Below are 13,887 nucleotides of genomic sequence, written 5' to 3'. Positions count from 1 at the left end.
GCATGCTCACTTGACAAACAACACAAATGGTCCATTTGAGGGCACATGACCAGATCCTGTTTTGGTGGTGCAATACATTACTAGAAAGAGTTTGCTTGCCTGACAAAGAGAACTGGTGCTCATTCTGGTGATCTGAAGACCCTGAGGCCCCCTCCATCCCCCAGCCTTGTATTCTTCGCCGTCAGTTTGATGGGATGGGTGCAGACCAGGATCTTCCTGGCACGCCGGGAAAAATGCAAGTTCATCGAACCAACTAATCATTATGCAACGAAGAAACATGATTGCCCATTTGAAAAGCGTATTTTATTATTTTTTTAATCACATACATATATTTTCTACATACACAGTAGCTTTAAAAGTTTGAGTGCTTTATTTCCCTTCCAGTTTTGATTTGAAAATTTGAGTTCTATCCTGGAGCTGGGCCTTGAGGAACAATCTTCCTCAGCACTGCTGTAGAGTCCGGACACAAATCTCATTCTTACATCCTAACAAAATTGATCACAAACAGTACAAAAAAAAAGCAACCACCAAAGTTTGTTTAAAATCAAACTTGACACAAAGTCGTCACATCAGATTCCAGTAGTGATCGCAGCTGACCTCATCATAATGGTGGGGTCTCAGAAAGAAATCTTATTGCACCGCCATTAAGTGAAAATACCTGGATGTTATGAACACATTCTCAGTTAGACTGACAAATGGTATTGAGAAGTTCATTAAAATATTATTTTTAAACTTTGTTTCATACAAAATCCTCTTCCCCGAACAAAACATGTTTTTGAAAACCCCTTACAGAATCGGAAAGACATACAAGCTGTCCCAACAGAACTGTTATGCCCAGTTATTACTTTTCTCTTCCCCATTCTTCTACACATAGTGCATTGTGGGAGTCATCAAAATATTTGTTGTTTACTTAATTAACTGAACTAATGACTTTTTTCCCCCCAACGGTCAGTTAATTGAATAATCCTACCATTCTTAGAAAGGCAATATCTGGTGTTGAAGGGTATTTTATTTAAATTTCAGTTCTTTTTGATAGTTTTCCCCTGTCCCCATCAGATTATGGACATCTCAGTTCAACCAGGGGGATGTTTTGTCCAGGGCAAAATAGCGTTGCCATTCCCTCTCCCAACTCCCAAAACACCCCTTCTCCATTTGAGATGGCACTCGGTGACACTCTGAATAAACCTGAAAGCAGTACGATATTGCTATTGCGTGATTCAGCTATTCAAAATGCAGGAGTACTATCTCTCAATTGATCACACACATATCCCACTGTCCCCTCCCCTTTCCAAAAAAGAAAAAATACAAATCTATGAGGGAAAGAGAAGGACATTCTGTTAAAGATGATCATTATAAAAATGATTGATGATCGACTGACAGCTCCAGGAAACTTTATAGCAGCCCCTTCCACAGTTAGTAAAAGCAGATAATGCATCACACACCTTCAGGGAGAGAAGCATCCTGTATAATCTTGGATAGACTTTGTGCCATTAGCTTTATAGGAGGCATATTTGTTAGACGTCTGTCGGACAGAAGCCTCAGGGATGCTGTATTTTTGCTAATTCTGAAATTTTAACTTTGGAAGCAGAAAGTTTGAAAATAACCTTCCATAAATGGAATTGCGTCACCCAGTCAGCCTGGGAGAAATTTCCTTCTGTGAACCATTTGCATATATCTCTGCAGTAAATCAGAAAGGAATTGTTCATTTATATCCTGTCATGCCATTGATTTTAGAAGATAAGCCATTAGTAAGAACATGCAGACTTGGAGAGTGGATTCAGCATTGTGGTTAGCTATGTTCTGCTACAAAATATAGCAATAAAGCTCCTTAGAGTTAATCTTCTACTATATTGTGCTTTGCAAGCTTGTTTTTATATAGGGGAACTAGGCTGACTAATTCCAACACCTTTGCTGCTGAAATTGTTTGGACATAAAATCCTGTAATTCAAATGTACTGATAATTATTCACCTTGGGATAGAATTGGGAATCCACCATCTTCTGAACTAGTGCAATAATCATTGATCCTATCCCGTGTTTTACCTATCAGTTTTTCACATCTATTCTGGCAGCCAAATTCAGCTTGCGAAGAAGAGGGAAATATTTTAGTGTAACCGTTAACAATACATTTCCATTATACTTTACAATCTATTATGCAGACATTTCAAACAAATTAAACTGTGCTGGACATCGCTAATGCACCCAATGGAGCTAGATGCTACATGAAGTTTGTTCTATTTTGGAAACAGGTCAAAGTTTTAATTCACTGTTTGGGCACGCGAGTCCAGATTCTGTCAATATTAGAATAGAACAGGGGCTACTTATCTTTACATGGGAATACACATTATAATTGATTATGTGTACTCACTGTCCCAGTGAGATGATACAGGTCTAGGAATGTTGCAGAAGTTCCCGTCTATTTTAGAATGGTTTGTGTACCTGGCCTGCTCTGTCACTGTCATATTGATACCTCATGAACAGCACATTGTCAATGTGCCACATAGAAATGTGGCCAGTAATGATTGAAATATTAATTGCAATTCTTCAGCTACCACCCAAAATAAATTATCCGGTCACTTATTTCACTCCTCTTTGTGGGAACTCGCTGTGAGCAATTTGGCTGCTATGTTTCTTTTCTAATTGGCTCCCAGGTAGAGTGCCAGGGGACTTCTGAATCAGAGGCCAGAAAATTGGATGGAACATGCTTTCTGTCAGATTCTGTTCCATGTTTTGGCTGCAGCCTTTTTTTCCCCCATGTTCTCTTCAGCCTGAGATGGGCTTCAGGGCATCTCTCATCATTGCTGTCAGCTATTCTACAACAGCTGAGAAATCTGGGTGTGCACCCATAAAATGAATGCTTGGTAATAGCTTGCAGCCCACGCCAATGATACTAATCGCCCCATGGCACAATTTGGAACAAGGTTTCCACTTTCAGCCGTAAGCAGACTACTGCCCTGCCCCTGGTGAACAGCCAATCAGAAGATTGCGCCTAATCACATCTCATTTTGAATACCGGTTGAACGGGACAGCTACTGGATCATGGGTTGCCTCAATATTACCACAACAATGATCAAACCTAATAGGCTGGGTTTTGTCTCCAGTAACCACAGTTTTCAGATGTAGGAGAGGCTGTGCAACTTCCAGAGTTACAGAGGGAGCTTATAAATCCAGAGGTGTATGTTTTGGTCCTGCCAAAAACTGGAGGGGTATTGGAGGGTGGTCTTTAGGGTAATCTCAAGGGGGTGCATGTGAGACTTGAATCAGGTCCCCTAGAAGCCATATTCGAGGTGTCAGATCGGCCGGGGTTGGAAGCGGGTGCGGAGGAAGGTTTCTTAGCCTTCGCCTCGCTGATTGCCCGAAAGCAGATTCTGTTGGGGTGGAGGTCGGCTTCTCTGCCCTGTGCCTCGGCGTGACAGGGGGACCTGCTGGAGTTACTAACACATGAGATAGCAAAGTTCGAGTTGAGAGCTGGATGGAAGGGTTGTACAACTCATGGGCCTTGTTCAGCATGCATTTTCACGAATTGGATGACATTGAACATTGGGGGGGGGGGGGGGGGGGGGGAAGGGACGTTGGAGTGAACAAATTAATGATGATTCTTTTTCATTGGTGTTTTGTATTCAAAATGTTGGGAGCTGTTTGAGGGTGGGTGGGATGACAGATTGTTGGCTAGTTGGCTCGGGGATTGCCATTGTATTTGTTGTTATTGTTAATTATTTGTTGTTGTGAATATGATGAAAACGTGAAAAAGGAGAATAAAAATATTTATGTTAAAAAAATAAATCCTGAGGTGCACTGGGCCAAAAGCCTGAGCGTTCACTTCAAATGACAAATAAAGATCCAGTGCAAATCTGGGCCGATATGGTTTACTAATTAGACTTTAAAATTGTATACCTGTATTTGCAGTTTAAAGGGGTCACCTCTTGATTGGCAAACACTTAATAAAGAGGCCCTACCAGAAAGCATGTTTTAAAAAGTCAAATGGATCGGTTTCTTTTAACATGGAACCCTTTAAAAGTGTGATAAATCTTGTTTAAACAAATCAAATACTTTTTAACAAGATTTATCAGCTTTTTAAATAACACTTGAAATGATACTTGATCCAAATTCTTGTAACTTTTAGAAATAAAGCCAAATTTTTAATTATATAAAAAATTGTAATTTTGTAGAATGAATCCATGTTTGTTTAGGCTGAATTTGCAATGATTGAAATAGCCTCCTTCATACAGGTTTGTGCAGCAGTGATTAAGCCACATCATAGAAACTTACACTGCAGAAGGAGGCCATTCGGCCCATCGAGTCTGGACCGGCCCTTGGAAAGAACACCCCACTTAATCTCACGCCTCCGCCCAATCCCTGTAACCCAGAAACCCCACCTAACCTTTAATAATCTTTTCTTTATTGTCACATGTAAGCTTACATTAACACTGCAATTAAGTTAGCATGAAAAGCCCCGGCCTTCCGGCGCCTGTTCGTGTACACAGAGGGAGAATTCAGAACCGGCTGCCTGTAGTTTTTGCTCCTACAACACACCCGCTGTGGGATTTTGCTGCAGCCCATGCCAGAAGGCAGCTACATCTCTGGCCTTGGGGACCATAGTAGGTTCATGCATTGATTTATTTGAGGTCAGTCACCAGTGTCACCGTTGCACTGCTGAGTGTCAAACCCAGACCAATACACTGAGTATCCTACACCCTTTCTTCACATTGGGTTGAATGATTAAATATGGGTTAAATATGAATTAAAATCATACCACAGACTAAAGCAAACGTAAACAGGTTTTGATACAACAAGATTTTTCTTTGTTACTCTTATTTATATGTTAGTTCAGTTACTCCACCTTTGGAGTGTTAACATGTAATGGTGTTTTGAGGAGCTGCACAATGAAATCCCTGGATCTACTGAGGCAATAATCAGTCCATAAATACTGTTATAGTACAGATAGTACACAGTATCCAACTAGTAAGATGCCACTGCATTAATTACAAATGTTATAGGTACTTAGTTAAGAGAAATTAAGAATCATGTTGAATTCAAATTTAAAATCTCTAAAGAAACATTGTTGGCAGTGTGGTGGAATTTAGTATTGGAATAATAATGTGACAGGTGATGGGCAGTGCCGAGTGCAGAATGGTGGAATATGCCTCATGGGGAGAATTGGATGTGTTTCCCAGCCTGGTGACCAGTCAAAGGGAGTCCAAGGCCGCTGTAGCCGCTGGCCAGACGCTGTGGGAAGGTCCTGAAAAGGAGCTGGGAGGCTTGGGTGGGCCCTGCATCCATGAAGCCTTGGAACCTGTTCTCTATCTTGTTTAACATCCACAAGCACATATAAGGGCAAAACACAGCTGCAGGCCGACTGTCCTAAAATCCTCTCTTAGGACAGAGCCATTCTGAAGCTTGTTTCTTGGAGATGCATTTCATTCTCCTTGAAGTTTCAATAGGCTCTGTGGTTTCAATGTTGCAGTATGCCTGTTTTTATCCCTTTGTCCTGGTTGATTACATTCAGTTTCACACCCCATTGACTTTTACAAGCCTCTTGATTGACAGCTGAATGATATCTCAAAGGAGAAATTAGCTGTGTTTGTTTTTATAGCATTTCGTGATCCATTAACTCTGAAGCACCCCCTTTTTTGAGTAGGTGTCCTGCCTGACCGCATTTTCTCTATAATGTGTCTTTTTCTACTCTGTAATGCTCCCTGGAAAGAGCAGGTGCTCTCCCTGCATGCTATTTTTAAATAGTGGGTCTTTTTCTACTGTGAAGTGCTTCCAAGAAAGGCCAGGTGCTCTGTCTGACAGTAATCTTATTAGACAACATCTTTTTCAAGCTCTGATACCTGAACACCATGCCTGCACAAGAGGTACCTTTCCACAACAGAAGTAGCTGGCACCACTAAGCTATTAAAGTGCAAGGCCTCCTCAATGAGGACCTTCTCGCAGCCACTGCTGAATTCTCTGCATGGACGTGATAACCATGATGGGGGTTCAGAGACCTTTGTAGCCCTCGGGTGGTCAGGGGCATGGCAGGACAGTGCCATGGCACTGCTCCTGGCACCATGGATGTACCAAGGAGCCAGTGGGCACAGGCAAGTTTGCACATCCAAGGGGTGAGGCCTGACAGGGCAGGGCCAGAAAGGGGTGGGTCATGAAGAGAGCAAGGCATGAAGTGGGGCTACGAAGGGGCGTTATTTGGCAGGGAGTCACGCACCTGGTTGGGGGGGGGGGGGGGGGGGGTGGCAAAGGTCCCACACAGCACGTTTTGGGCACAAATTACCCCTGACTCCAAAGAAATGACTAAATGTGGCCCCCAAATAGCCCGACCACTAGATTATTACAGCCTTGACACTACCGCTATGCCATATTCTCCCCTGAAGCATGACTTCTACCGCTCTTCAAAAAGTCCAATCAGGTACACTGGGCATGACCTACACTTTACAAATCATTTGAAATGTTCCAAGGACTTTAGATATCCAGTCATGCAGCCAATTGTTCAGATATTCATTTGAGGATCATTCATTTTTTCCAAAAAAATTACTTCTTCACAAATATGCAACTCAACCTAGTTTCCTATGGTGTCATTGCAGTCCTGATCTTAAGCTGAATTTGAACCTTCTGATTTAAAATGAACTTGTTGTAAACCCCAATGTTCTTTTTTGCATAATGTGCACTACTAATGTCTTGGATGTCAGTCTCTCATGTTCTGCATCCCACCAGTTAAGGCTTTTGTTGTAATTTCAAGTGGACAGTTAATAAATTTGATCCTGGTTAACGCAATTTAAAATAACTCCGGGGGTGGGATTTTCTGATCCCACTGAATTAATGGACTTTTTAACTGTTTGCTGCCTTTTCTGGACCTGCCCCTATTGCAACAGGTCTGTAAAGTTCTGCCCTATGTTTGCTGGGGAGCAGAGTAGACATGTAATGAATCCATGCAGGTTCAGCATTAAAGGGGTTTAAGAATACAGCAACATTTTTCAGGGCCTTGGCTGCATACATCATGTATCATATAATAGCCTACAGTATATCTAAGTATATTTTACCTTCCATTTTAAAGTAATATATTTGGAAGTTTCATCATGCACAACTACAGGCAAGTGCAACTAAAGACTCTGTGCAGCCAACTATGTCAAGGTGTGCAATCGTTTTATATGTGCATGTCTTCTATTTCACTGGCCAGAAGTTCCTGCCACCTCAAACCATAGCATGCAAATGCATGTATGAGCAGGAATTTCAGAATTTCTCGATTCAGATCACAAATCTAACTGAGCTTGCTCTCCTTGCTCAATTTTAATTCTTTTTAAGTGATAATGTTATATTATCATGTCCAATAGCTAATGAACAGAATTATGCCATACTGTATGACATGTGTTGCCGTGTCATAATTTATTAAAAGGGCTTTCAATTTAGTTTGAATAAATGACAGAAAGTATAACAGAACATAGCTACCACCTTACCATTTTAACGTAACATCAGTCCACAGACATTGGAACGTTTTATGAAAATTGGTCAACTACGATAAGTTTTCGTAAATTAAATGCATTAGGCATACCTAAACTGCAACCCAATTAAGACAGAGAGAAAGAGTATAGACAGTAACATTGCTAAACAAAAATATTAACATTACAGTTTAAATGCATGGTCAGAAATTGTTTGTGTTTTTGGATGTCCCTTTAATTAGACTTACAGAAATTAATTTTTGCTTGTGTTTTAAACTACAATGAAATTCAATGCTCACAGGATTAATAAAAAGGATTACATTTTCTGTTATTTTCATAGTTACTGTCATGAAGCCCAAGTTCCATGGGTTTTTGGTAGGTAATATGTATACGGTCATTTATAGGAATATATTTTTACAAGGTGTTTATAGTCAGCAAATACATAATAAGTGGAAGAAGGGACACATATTGCAACTTTAAGGAGACAAAAGTGCATTTAGTTTTAACTATAATGCTGCATCTTTCCTGCTCACCTTGCGTTGCCAAAGCAAGTGCCACAGGGAGCTAATTTATAATCACATATTTACATGTGAAATGCTGCTGCCTAATACTCTTAATGAGCCTTTGTTTAATTGGAATGAGGTATAAGCTAAGCATTTTGACATAACATTTTAGCATCAGTACTTCTGTGTTCCTTTTTAAATAGTTCTTTTCCAGAGAGGCGCGCTGAGTATTTAGTACTTGCATCATTTTCTAAAGAAGAAGGGGCTCCTCAGGCAGACGGTTAGTCACCTGCAACAAAGCGGTCCTGCTGAAGTTTCCAGGCTGCTGTCAGTGTCCGACGCGAGGGTCTGATCGGTTGACATAGATGAGATGTCGTTTACTGATGAGGATGGAGGAAGGCTTTCACTGCTATTCACTGCTGCACCTGTGCTGAGAAATTAACAGTAGAGCCATAAAATCCGGGAACACAGTTTCATAAGGCCTACATTCTTTACTCTTTATTATAGGGCATCTGCACTGCAGAGCCACCTTTAAAACAAAACTGAACACCTGGTTGCCTTTCCTGCAAAGAGCACGTTTTCATCATAGTGAAAATGCTAAGCGGTTTCAGTTTTACACTGGCACCAAACCTGTCCAATCATATTTCAAAGGGTAGCAGTGTGAGACGTCCTTCTTTAGGTGATCTAGACCATTATCTAGAAGAGAAAGATACACATTCTTTCAAATTCTTTCATGACTTATATTTTGCAGAGTGGGTGTTTCTGATTTCAGGGGCAAACTGCATCAAACCAATTTGAGCCACTTTTGCATGGGCACGCTCAATGACCCTGGGAAGCTAACCAAGCCCATCAATACACTGGTGATGACCTTCTGCTGATTGATGAGCACCTGCCCAACTTGTTCACGTTTGAAGGTTCACTTTTCAGTGGCTGATAGCACTCAGTTGGCAAACATGGTGCAAATGCAAGAGAGTTGATGATTCTCAATGCAATGTCCTCTCTCTGCGCTTCTAATAGGTAATGGGAACTTCTACACAGTGGGGGCAGCTCTGTAAACCTTTGCTCGAGCTATCGAAACATTTAGAAATGCGATGGAAGCACATTTATTTTTATTAATTCATGGAATGTGGGAAATCTAGGCAGATTTTTGATTGGCGGATCCATTCAGAACCTTCTGGAAGAAGGGCTGATGAGAAGAAGAGCTCCATTTTGTCTCAGTTCTGGTCAGACATTAAGACAGCCAGGAGCACGTTTAAGCACTCCCTTCCTACCAGGTCGGCGAAAGTCTGATTGAAAGGATAGGGAGCTAAAATTGACTTTTCTCTCCACAGTCAGTTTAACCTGTGTAGGGATTTCCTGAAAGTGAATCTTGATCTGCAAAAACGGCAGACAAGCGGTCAATGTCTGGAGTGGATGGACAACCATCATTTAAATTCTCAGGTAGAGAATTGTAAAATTGTTTCAGTGAGGATTGAGCCCACCTCAGAGGTGGATTCTCAGTGTGAAGACCACGATTGTTAAAAGTGAAAGTGACTTACCAGGGAGCATTCTACTTACTGCAGGTTCTGGCTGAAGACCACCATTAGAAGACCGCTACCTCAGCAGCAAAGAAGTATCTCATGCTTTTTAATCTCTGTTATTTTCAATCTTTTCCCTACCCCCACCGTATGTTTGTCTTGTGTATGTCTGGGTGGAGGGTGGGACGGGGTTTGTGGAATAGTTAGATTAGCAGACCATTGTTACATTCTTACCAGTATATCTTCATCTTTTTCCTTAAACAGTTTTTTTTAAATGTTTTACTTATAAATCTGGTGCCTGTAACTAATTGGAACAGTCAAGGGTTAAAGATCTCAGGAAAGTATACAAATGATTGGTTAATTCACTTGTGTTCAGACTCTGGGGTTTGTGGGCTGGAATTGACCGTGCACTCGTCCAGGGTGTCATAACAACACATTGACAGTGAATGAACAGCAATATATTTCTCAGTCTTTGCCGATGTTGGTTTTCCAATATTCTTGCTTCCCTTGTCCTACCAAGTTTTAGAGGCCGCAAGTTTGGGAAGTATCATGCAGTCAATGCCAATTGACGTTCTCAGAAATCCCTTTGTAAATCAGAAACTAGGAGTACTGAAAAACTTGGGAAAGATCTTCAATGCCATTCTAGAGCCGCAGATTAAGTGTAGGTGGAGGATATTCAGCCCAGATGCAGTATGGACGTTATTCAACATTGGCTGCCCTGGATTGGTTACTTATTGGGAAGATAATTACATAGGCTATGCAGTGAAGTGGCTTTTGTTTCTTTTACCATCCTGATGGAGTTCACAGGCTCAGCACAACATATCAGTAATTTTCTGAGCTTCACAGTATAAGGAGGACCTGCTTCTTCAGGAGGCAGTGATGAGTTGTGTCATATCCTGCAGGAAGACATGTAGTCAAGTGCTACAGCAAGCAAAGAAGAGCTTACAGCAGTCAAGGTTTTATACAACTGCTACAGCGAGCACAGCACTGTATATAGCAGTCAAGGTTACTGCAGGTGAAACCTCTTTGCTGCCAGCTCCTTCCAAGTTGTCATTGGAAATATCAGCAATATAAGAGTCCAATATAAGTCAGTCCCATTATGTATTTTCTTTTATTTCCTTTTCTTTTCATGTACTTAATCATCTGTCGAGCTGCTCGCAGAAAATTACTTTTCATTGTACCTCGAAACACGTGACAATAAACAAATCCAATCCAATCCAATCCACAGTCTATGATTGTATTAAACAGGTGACTGACGCCTTGCTTTCCAGTGCAAAGACATTCAACATATTCCCCATGCACACAACGAAACAGCATTCTGAATGAATCACCGTGTGAATGAGTCTATAAGTGAACACCAACAGAGTCACACATGCCTTCGTCCACTTTGGGGGGGGGGGGGGGGGGGGGGGGGTGGCGTGACTCCTGCCCCGCCGCCGGCTGCCTAATTCTCCGGCACCGGTTTTTGAGCGGGGGTGGGAATCAGCCACGCCGGTCGGAGCCACCCATTTTCAGCCAGTCCCGCCGGCATGAAATAGACATGGTCCATCTCGCCGGGACCTGGCTTGGAGGGCGGCTAGCGGAGTCCTCAGGGGGGTGTGGGGGGATCCGGCCCCAGGGGTGGCCCCCACGGTGGCCTGGCCCGCGATTGGGGCCCACCGATTTGCGGGCGGGCCTGTGCCATGGGGGCACTCTCTCCCTCTGCGCCGGCCTCTGTAAGGATCTGCCATGGCCGGCACGGAGTAGAAACCCCCTGCGCATGCGCAGGAAACACGCCGGCGGCTCTGTGCATGCGCCAGCTTGCACCGGCTCACGGCGGCCCTTCAGCGCCGGTTGGTGCGGCGCTAACCCCGCCGGCGCCGGCCTAGCCCCGGAAGAGCGGTGGATTCCGCAACTATCGGGCGGCCCGACGCTGGAGTGGTTTGCGCCGCTCTTGGCACCGGCGTCGGGCCATCCCGCCAATTGCGGGAGAATCCCGGCCTATATGTTCAGACCTATGGGTCAACTACAGCAGATTACTGGATACACCATTCAGAAATTTAAATGGAAGTGAAGAGAGACAAGAGTGGAGTGGAAAGTGTAGTAGAAGGATCTGGTACCTAATGGACTAACACGAGATTCAGTACAGTACCGCCGACACAGTGATGTAAGATGGCACATGATCTAGAGCTAAGGCCAGTCAAGAGGTGAGTAGGAATGTGTAGGGATCTAGTATACCTACTGTAAGCATGTACATAGATCAGTATTGCTAATAAGGACTTATCTGTATCATACAAGACTGTTTCATGGTATATAAGCAGTATCCTCGATACTACAATACGGTCTATTGTAGTGAAGAGTGCAATGTGAGGAGAGAGGAGGGAGAAGTGGCCTCCTCCAACATGGCCCACAGGGAGGGTCCTTTTTGATCATAGCGATGCATGCACCTTCTATGCAATGAGGGCAACAGCATGGAGTTACCATTGAAGGATGGCTTGCTGCATGGTGAATGAGAAGGCTGTGATGGCATCGAAGATGACGAAGAAGTAGAAGGTGTCTCAATAGTTATCTCTAGCCAGATTTGCCTGACAGCAGCTCATCAAAAATTCCTGCTTCCCATTCATTCCCAACATCTTTCTTACTCCTTCCAACCTTCAAGCATAATATCATAATTATTCAAAGTTGCTATTTACTCCACCTTGTCCTTAATATTGCAAAGTCACATGCCACTACAGGAATAGTTTGTGCACACAAACGTCTCAAATACCATGTTGAATGGTTTGTACCAAGGTCTGCACAGCTTTGGTCACATTAATCTGTGCAAAATGTTCTTTTACATATTTTAAGATGATCCCTAGTGGCTACAACATTGAAGGAGGAGGTTGTAGTCATTCAAGGGCTCCTAAAACACTTGTGATCGCCAACCTGTAGGAGTACAGCACTGAAAGGGCCAGAGTGCAGACTGCAGCAATTGGATGCCTCTTTGGTCAATCTGGTCCAGTTTATTTGCTGACATCAGGATGGGGACATTTGCTCAGATAGGAGGGCTGCAAAGGTATCCAAGTGCTGTCATCATGAAAAACTACTTTATTTTCCACTCCCACTGTACAATTGACCCTAACTTACAGCTCAGCATTCTGACTGATGCACAGGGGAGCAGACTCTAGGAGATCACTGATCTGCATGGAGTCCCAGTTTATTTGATCTCCTAGCCAGCCTAAGGCAGAGTTGAAGGAAGAGCAAGAGTCTGTATGGCTCTAATTTCAGCATCCCTGGCAGATGGTATTAATCGTTTGCACAGTAGGGGATGGGGAATGTTATCTCTCTTGCAACGGGTAATGAGGTAAATATGTATTCCATGGCTGACTGAAAATTATGAGGCGATAGATGCGAACCATCCACAAGTGGCTACTGGATTGAACTATAATGTGCAACATATTTTGGAACCTCTCTGTCTAGCATGTCTTCAGCAATTACTGGTCCACAGAAGTGATTTTTTTGGTGGCTGAAATTCTATATCACTGCCCTCTTCTATGAATCTGAGACACAGTGTGGCACGGTGGCACAGTGGCTAGGACTGCTGCCTCACAGAGCCAGGGATCTGGGTTCAATTCCAACCTCGGATGACTGTGTGGAGTTAACACATTCTCCATGTGTCCGGGTGCTCCAGTTTCCTCCTACAGCCCAAAGACATGCAGGTTAGGTGGATTGGCCTTGCTAAATTGTCCCTTAGTGTCCAAAGGTTAGATGGGGTTCCAGGTTATGAGGATAGGGCAGGGGATTGGGCGAGGTAGGGTGCTCTTTCAGAGGGTGGGTGCAGACTCGATGGGCCGAATGGTCTCCTTCTGCCCTGTAGGAATTCTATGATTCTATGAGCTGCCCAACAATCAGCACATCCTCGCTATCTCTGGCTGCTCCTGCTCAGTGAATCCATAATGCAAGTCAATTCTGAACAAGGGTTCACAGCTGAAATATTTTATTTGCTTTATAAATTTAGAGTACCCAATTCATTTTTTTCAATTAAGGGGCAATTTAGCATGGCCAATCCACCTACCTTCACATTTTTAGGTTGTGGGGGCGAAACCCACGCAAACACGGGGAGAATGTGCAAACTCCACACGGACAGTGACCCCACAGCTGAAATATTAACCTGTCAGTTCTCTCTCCACAGATGCTGACTAATTTCTTGGCATTTTCTGTTTTTGTTTCAGATTTCTGGCGTCCATAGAGTCCTGATTTACTATTGAATTAACATAGGATGCCAGTTTCTGGTGTACCTCTTGACATGGTAACAGCAAGGTGCACTGTGAACTACGTACTCATTTATATCCTGTTTGGCACTAGCATTCAAGTCTTCTGATTTGATAAATATTATAGTTGCATATTTTTAGTTGAACACAAGAAGTAGCAAGCTATTAGATTCCAGATCTGTGTATACTGCTGAGTTCTAATTACTT

At 42.9% G+C, this 13,887-nt stretch overlaps 1 protein-coding gene across 7 annotated transcripts in view; it reads right to left on the bottom strand.

The window, feature by feature from the left end:
• Positions 1-281: 281 nt before the first annotated feature.
• Positions 282-13,887, bottom strand: part of mapk10 (mitogen-activated protein kinase 10) — a 307,215-nt gene continuing 293,609 nt past the window's right edge. For 6 of the 7 annotated variants that reach the window (XM_038791761.1, XM_038791759.1, XM_038791760.1 and 3 more), the window contains one exon: positions 282-8,359. In XM_038791761.1, coding sequence (XP_038647689.1) covers positions 8,220-8,359 — 140 coding nt within the window. In that variant the 3' untranslated portion in view covers positions 282-8,219. Of the gene's footprint in view, positions 8,365-13,887 lie in introns of all 7 variants that reach the window. The other variant, XM_038791763.1, reaches the window with a different exon arrangement.

Source organism: Scyliorhinus canicula, chromosome 3 (assembly GCF_902713615.1).
Source record: "Scyliorhinus canicula chromosome 3, sScyCan1.1, whole genome shotgun sequence".
Taxonomy (NCBI): Eukaryota; Metazoa; Chordata; class Chondrichthyes; order Carcharhiniformes; family Scyliorhinidae; genus Scyliorhinus; species Scyliorhinus canicula.
Note: the sequence above shows the minus strand (reverse complement) of the source record. Positions and strands in the feature narration are given on the sequence as shown.